We start from the raw sequence: 7250 nt of genomic DNA on the forward strand, positions 1-7250 counted from the left end.
GATATATGCAATGATTACTACTCGCCCAGACATTGCATTTGCAGTGGGAGTAGTAAGTCGATACATGTCAAACCCAGGCAAGAAACATTGGGAGGCAGTGAAAGGAATATTGAGATACCTGAAAGCTACAAAGAGTATGCGTATATGCTATGGGAGTCAGGAGCTAAGTGTAAAGGGTTTTACAGACTCAGATTATGCAGGTGACTTAGACAACCGAAGGTCTACGTCAGGGTATGTCTTTACATTGGCTGGTGGAGCAGTATCATGGCGTTCTAGATTACAAGATTGTGTTACTCAGTCTACTACAGAGGCTGAATATGTTGCAGCATCAGAGGCATGCAAAGAATCAATTTGGCTTAATCGACTAGTAATAGATTTGGGAATCAAAGAAGAGATGCCTGTGTTATATTGTGATAGTCAAAGTGCTATACAATTGGCTCGCAATCCAGTTTATCACTCAAAGACAAAGCATGTGGATGTGAAGTATCATTTCATCAGGGAAATGCTCGAGGATAAGCAACTTCAGCTTGTCAAAGTTCACACCACAGAAAATCCTGCTGATCTACTTACAAAAGGACTTCCCTCAGAGAGCTTTGCGCATTTTCGCAAGCAGATAGGTGTAGGGTAGTACATCAATTCTCTACATCTCTTGTATATTAGCTTGTATAGTAGCTTCTCTCACACTTAAAGTACCACATTGGACTTTAAGTGGGAGGTTGTTGGGGTATAAAGCCCAATGTGGTCGCCCAGGTAAGTGGGCGGGCCGCCATGTATGTACACATATTCTTTTGTAAAAACCTAATAAGAACTCACTATGCTCTACACATTACAGTAGAGCGAGTTCACCATATCGTCGTGCTCTTCTTCTCGCACTCTCTCTCGTGTCGCACTTTCGCTCGTACTCCTTCACATTGGTCGATGATCATGAGCCCTTGATCGATCACAATGTAGTCACAAGGGTAAGAGAGAGCCACCACTAGGAACCTCATAAGGTATTAAGGTAGTAGAGTATGGGTTGTGGGTTCAACGGTCGAGACTCACTAGCACAAAAGTCTTTTTGCCCCCATTCACAAAACAAACTACCCACATGGGTCGATGATCATGAGCCCTTGATCGATCAGTACGTAGTCACTAGTGTAAGAGAGAGCCACCACTAGGAACCTCATAAGGTATTAAAGTAGTAGAGTATGGGTTGTGGGTGCAACGGTCGAGACTCACTAGCAGAAAAGTCTTGTTGCCCCAAGTCACGAAACAAACTACCCACATTGGTCGATGATCATGAGCCCTTGATCGATCATTATATAGTCACAAGGGTAAGAGAGAGCCCCCACTAGGAACCTCATAAGATATTAAAGTAGTAGAGTATGGGTTGTGGGTTCAATGGTCAAGACTCACTAGCACAAAAGTCTTGTTGCCCCCATTCACGAAACAAACTACCCACATTGGTCAATGATCATGAACCCTTGATCGATCAGTATGTAGTCACAAAGGTAAGAGAGAGCCACCACTAGGAACCTCATAAAAGTATGCATTCAGACACACTATCATAGTGGATGCATCCACTTCGAAAACACATCATGCCACATAAGCACATACACACACATGCATGCGTGCACGTGCACACACATGCACACACACACAAGAAGACTTTTAGCATTTGCTATGGAAACTTAATTCCAACCTCAAAGGGGAAGGGGGTTACAAATAATTTATATGCTATTTGCTTCCATTTCAAGTTCCTACTACAAAGGAATATATATATATATATATAGGCCTATATAATATAGAGTGGTCACAACATTGAAGAGAGTGTGGGGGAGACGGTGAAAGTGATAATGGCTTGCTTTAAGGATCATGTGGAACGTGCGTGAGTTGATGAGAGAAGCTTCATGTATGTCACCACATGGAGGAGGTCTTGTTCCAAAAGCAAAATGTAAAGCACTTTAAATATTGCATGGTGCACGCTCCCATAAACGTGATGGGCTGATAGAGAGATCAGGGTGCAAGTGTATCAAGCAAAAGAAGGAAATAGAAGTTCCCCTCATGGAGAAGTGGAGATGACACTAGTACTAGTAGCCTATAGAATTTGTCTTGCTTTTTGCTTCTTGCTAGATGGAACACATGTGCCAAGCCCATGTTAGAAAGCACACATGTGACTCTCCCCATTTTGACAATGTTAAGCGCCAAGGTTGCGGTTTGAGAAGTTGGAGAATGATGCAGGGGGAGGACAAGCCTCGAGGTACAAGCTCTAGCACACATGGAGGCAAGTAAAATTGGAAGTTTGGAAGCAGCTTACACTCGGCTTGTTACTATGGTTACTGGCAGTCCCCTTGAGCATATCTTTTCCCCATGGTTTTAGAAAGGAGCGTGGCAAACCAAAAGACTATTTTCCATATCGAAAAACTCTCACCATGGTTGAACTTTTCTAGCATCCACAGTGCCTTCAAGGAATTGGTCAAGGGGAGTGGTTTTTTGTAGCAAATCACACATAACCCGTGCGAGACGATACAAATGTCTGTGAGCGCTATCAATGTCACCTGACCGCACTTGAACACATGACTTGAAAATTGGACAAGGGAAGTGGTTTTAAGCGATCCAACATATTGTCATATGGCACAAATTGTATCCACACCGGCTATGGTTCAAACCATGTGTGCTTTAATGGAATTGAGCATCTCTTTGGTTTCTCTCTTTTCATAGCATATGTGGGTTAAGGATAGACATAGTATAGTTATAGTTATGTGTGAAAAGGAAATGGCATCGCGTCCCCCCATCGAAACTTGATGGATCACGAGGACGTGCGGTGCATGAAGTGGGAACCCCCCTTTCTCTTCTCTCTCTCTCTCTCTCTCTCTCTCTCTCTATATATATATATATATATATATCTATATAAGTAATAATCTCTTTGTGCTTGTATGCATGCAAACCAGTAGGTGCGCATATACTCTATAGGGCGGCGGGCAATACATGGGCACGGTGACGCATACACACATATAGGCCAATGTAATATGCTTGTGTGTAACGAGGGGTCACATATTTTAGAAGAGGATGCATATAGGCCTAGCTACAAGCATTGATACCAAAGTGAGAAAGGCTTTGTTGTTTGCTTGTAATGATCTCAGGAGAGAGTGGGTGGGTGCCCCGCCCCCTCTCAGATGTTGTCGTCGTCTCTAGGGAAGCCTACAAAACTCTCCTCTTGTAGCCTTTGCTAGCCATTGTTCCCTAAATTTAGCTGCTCTTTAGTTGTACTAGCCACATTGGCACCAAAATGTCCCACATGCTCCATGCCAGCAACTAGTTCTAACGCTAAATATCCCGCTAGATTAGCCAGGTTTTTGCCCTGAATCTCACATGCTTAAGTATGCCTCACTCAGTGACTACAAGCTCCACCTGCAGCTCCCATGGCAGCAGCAGTACCATCACCTTCAATACCTCAGAATGCAGTACTATAAGTACTCCCCGCCATCGCCACCCGCATCAGCTGTCCCCTCCCTCTTCATCCCCATTAGGAATCCACTCAGACGCAGCAGAAAGCAAGCTCTCCTCTCCATTGGATGCGCTTCTCTTCTCGCCATCGCCCGAACGCCCAAGGATTCTTAAGTCACCTCCTGATGGCCATACCAGTCAGGCTGTGAAGAAGAGCATGGGCTTGATGAAGCTGAGAAGACAAGGGAGCCACCCGCCTGGGATCAACGGCACGCCCCTGCATCAAGCTGCTGCAGCGAGAGAATTAATGGCGAGCTTGGAGAGGCTTAGCGTATCAAAATGTAACGCTGCAGTGCCGAAGTTGAAGAATGGCACCGAGAATATTGACGCGGAGGCACAAAGATCGCTTCTGGAAGAAGGAATGGAGGATGAAGCTACGGATAGGGTTTCGAAAGGAGGTGCGCAGAGGTTGCCACTGGGGGCAAAGATTGCAGCGGCCATGGATGCAGAAGGGAGGATAGGAGTGCAAAAGGAGATCGCAGAGAGAGTTGAGGGGATGCTGAAAGAGCGCGAGCTTCAGGTTACAACTGCAGCAGATGAACCGAAGATGGCGACGAAGACGAGAAGGAAGAAGAAGAAGCGAGGTCTTGGCCGGTGGACCATACGTCCAAAGCTCCGTTGGACTCGAACCCTCTTCGTAATCTCTCTCTCTCTCTCTCTCTCTTTTTTCTTGAGGGATCTCTCTCTCTTTTTCAAACCTCGTGACTTTTATCTTACCACCTACACATAGCTGAAACACACTTCAACTCTTAGTCTCTTTGGTCTAGTGCATTAGAACTAGAACCCCGAAGGAGACTGGCACTAAACGGGTTAGAGTGGGGGGAGGGACTCATCTTTAGATAATCCGCTTTTCTGTGCACAAGCTTCGCTAACCACTACGTTTTTCAAAGGTTTAAGCTATCATCCCTGAAAGAAATGCAAAAGTGTTTTTCTCTCCAGATTTGCCCAATCAGAGTGTTCGCTTTCCATCCATAATCTCTCCTCCTCTGCAACCGAAACTGTCTTTCTCTGCGTGTGCGACAAGAGGTCTTCTTTCTCTCTCTTACCCTTGCTACATTGGGCGCGACTCGGCTCTTACTCTGCGGAGTGTGAGCACCAAAATGCCCACATCCATGTAGGGAAGTCGTGGGTTTGAGACTCGGGTGGGAGGGGTTGGTCAATGTCTTAAGACTTTTTTTGGACACAGGCACACCACAAGATTCTTGCTCACCATCGATCCCACCTCTTGGGGTTCAGTACAGATCCTGTGGTATATAGTGTCTTGCGGTGGCTTGGAATCCTACTCATCTTCCTTCATCCACTCTGTTGAGATTGCTGCATCCCTGGGGCAGGATTTGCAATCTTTGCATAGAGTCATGGACAATCAACTGAATAGGATGCCAACCCTCTCTCTCTCTCTCTCTCTCTCTCTCTCTCACACACACACACACACACACACACACACAAGGTGGCACCATTTTTGGAAAATTGTTTCCAATGGAATCAAGGGAGATTCTAATGCAAGGAGGTTTATATCTCTCTCTCTCTCTCTCTCAATTTCTTTGTCACTCTCGCTCTCATGATGCAAATGTAGACACTATATTCATATATAGCATCTAGCCTTTTGTCAGCACTCCAAGATGGCCCCCATCCATAGTTGAGACTTGAACCTAGGATACACATGATCATGGCTGGTAAGTGCTCCATTCAAGCCATCGATGGGCGAGTGATAGACTATACCTTTGTGTGTGTAAGATGAGACTCTTTCTATGTCCATCTCCCCCCCCCCCCCCCCCTCCCCTCAAAACTAAGTGGCACGGGCATTGGTGGGGGGGGGGGGGGGGGGGGGGGGGGGGGGGGGGGGGCATTGTGGGCCGTAGATCCCAAATGCGGGTACCCTAGTTTTTTTTTGTAATCTAAGGTAAAAAGTAATCTAGGGTACCCGCATTTCGAAAGTAATCTAGGGTACCCTCATTTTGGGGCGTCGGGTTCGAACGCGGGACCTCACGCATGAGAGGCGTTACCCTAACCACTACGTCATGCGTGCGTTGTGAAACATGGGGGCCCTAATTTACTTAAAACATGTAAATTAGGGGCGGGCGCCAAAAGTAAATTAGGGTATCCTAAATTACTTTTTATAATAAAAAGTAATCTAGGGTATCTTATTTTACTTTCGGCGTCGCCACTAAGATCTACGGCCCACAATGCCTCCGTCGTAGATCCCACTCTCCCATGCTCGTGCCACTTAGTCCTGAGGCCCCTCCCCCCCATAATAAAAAATAATATAGGATACCCTAATTTACTTTCGGCGTCGCCACTGGGATCTATGGCCCACAATGCCTCCGTCGTAGATCCCACCCTCCCATGCTTGTGCCACTTAGTCCTGAGGCCCCTCCCCCCCATAATATAAAGTAATCTAGGGTACCCTAATTTACTTTCGGTGTCGTCACTCGGATCTACGGCCCACAATGCCTCCGTCGTAGATCCCACCCTCCCATGCCCGTGCCACTTAGTCCTGAGCCCCCCCCCCCTCCCCCTCTGTCTCTAGCTAGCTTGGCTCATTTAGTCCATTTGGCTCTTAGGCTATGTTGAGAGTGTGTAGTTAGCGCACACAAGGCTAGAAGCAGCGGCCCTCCCTTTGATTCACACAACATTGGACTTCTCACAAAACCTTCATCTACAACTTCTTCTTCCTCCTACGTGTCAGTGATCCAAGCGCAGCTCGCATTTGCTATTGCAAAAGTAGACAAACACACATTGTTTTTGAGGGGGGTGTTACCCATTCTTCTGGTGGGTTTGGATATCCCCTCCATTCCTTTTCGCCAATCTTTTCTTACCAAGGGGGATGAACGCTCCTCGCTATTTCTTTTTGTAGCAGTATGACCCTCCTCATTCGGCCAGCCTCCGACAGTTCCAAGGCGCTCAACGCACAGAGAGAGAGAGAGAGAGAGAGAGAGAGAGAGAGAGAGAGACGACCTTCGGCCACCGACAATATTAGTTAAACATTATATGTTATGCCTTTTTCTTTAGAAATTTTCACTATTGTTTTTCTCAAACTAGTATTAACAAATGGATTTTTCTAGTGCCATCAAAAATATGGGTCATAGAAAATATGGAGAAATCCAAAGTTTTGAACTTGCATGAAGTTTCAACATTGTGAGACTGTGTTTTGTTTTGTAGAAGCTTCGTTATTAGTAAATAGGTCTAGTTAAAGCAATGTAATGGATACAGTCTTATACTTTTTAATGTTGATTTTTAGGGCAAGATATGGAGAAATATCAAGAGATTGTTCTCATCCTCTACCAAGAGCCATCGAGGAACGAAAACGCTTCTTTGTACTACTAAGAATTGATATTGTCATATGCTTTAATGACCTCCTATTCAAGTTCCTCGACAAGCAAGTGATAATGCATCGCTAAGGTTTGTTGCGTAACTTGTCGCAAACAATACCACACAAAATCTATGGATATGAATACTTTCTCAAATCCTCTAAGTTATTGAGCAAACCTTCAATCTTGAATGATCAATTTTTTTGTTATAGGTCCCTTGATGAGTTGAACTTACAAATGATACATAGATAGTTTAATTTTTTTAAAGTTTTAAATAAAAAAAGTTCAAATCACAAACAAAATGCGCCACCTGCCAGCACTTGCGCTTTTGTTTTTCCAGTCCTTAAGGGTCTTGGCAGATTTGCCCAAACTCGAGAGGCGTGCCAACCTACTAGCAATTTTGACAAAGTGAATGGGAGTAATAATTGAAATGTATGCAATAGTCTGTTTTGCTGT

The 7250-nt window shown here is 45.1% G+C and overlaps 1 protein-coding gene across 1 annotated transcript; it reads left to right on the top strand.

Moving 5' to 3' along the window:
* The first annotated feature begins 2986 nt into the window (after positions 1-2986).
* Positions 2987-6966, top strand: LOC147457439 (uncharacterized). The gene is made up of 2 exons (XM_086513587.1): positions 2987-4123; positions 6725-6966. The coding sequence occupies exons 1-2, from the start codon at positions 3362-3364 to the stop codon at positions 6815-6817; spliced, it is 855 nt and encodes a 284-aa protein (XP_086369713.1). The 5' UTR covers positions 2987-3361; the 3' UTR covers positions 6818-6966.
* The last annotated feature ends 284 nt before the right edge of the window (positions 6967-7250 follow it).

The sequence above is a fragment of the Adiantum capillus-veneris genome, chromosome 5, assembly GCF_014529385.1.
Source record: "Adiantum capillus-veneris isolate H3 chromosome 5, ASM1452938v2, whole genome shotgun sequence".
In the NCBI taxonomy this organism is placed as follows: domain Eukaryota; kingdom Viridiplantae; phylum Streptophyta; class Polypodiopsida; order Polypodiales; family Pteridaceae; genus Adiantum; species Adiantum capillus-veneris.

What these genes read in the sequence shown, in the direction of transcription:
- LOC147457439 (XM_086513587.1), top strand. Translation starts at nt 3,362, where the DNA reads ATGCCTCACTCAGTGACTACAAGCTCCACCTGCAGCTCCCATGGCAGC. An exon ending in GTTGGACTCGAACCCTCTTC is followed by an intron (nt 4,124 to 6,724) that starts GTAATCTCTCTC and finishes GTTGATTTTTAG; the next exon opens with GGCAAGATATGGAGAAATAT.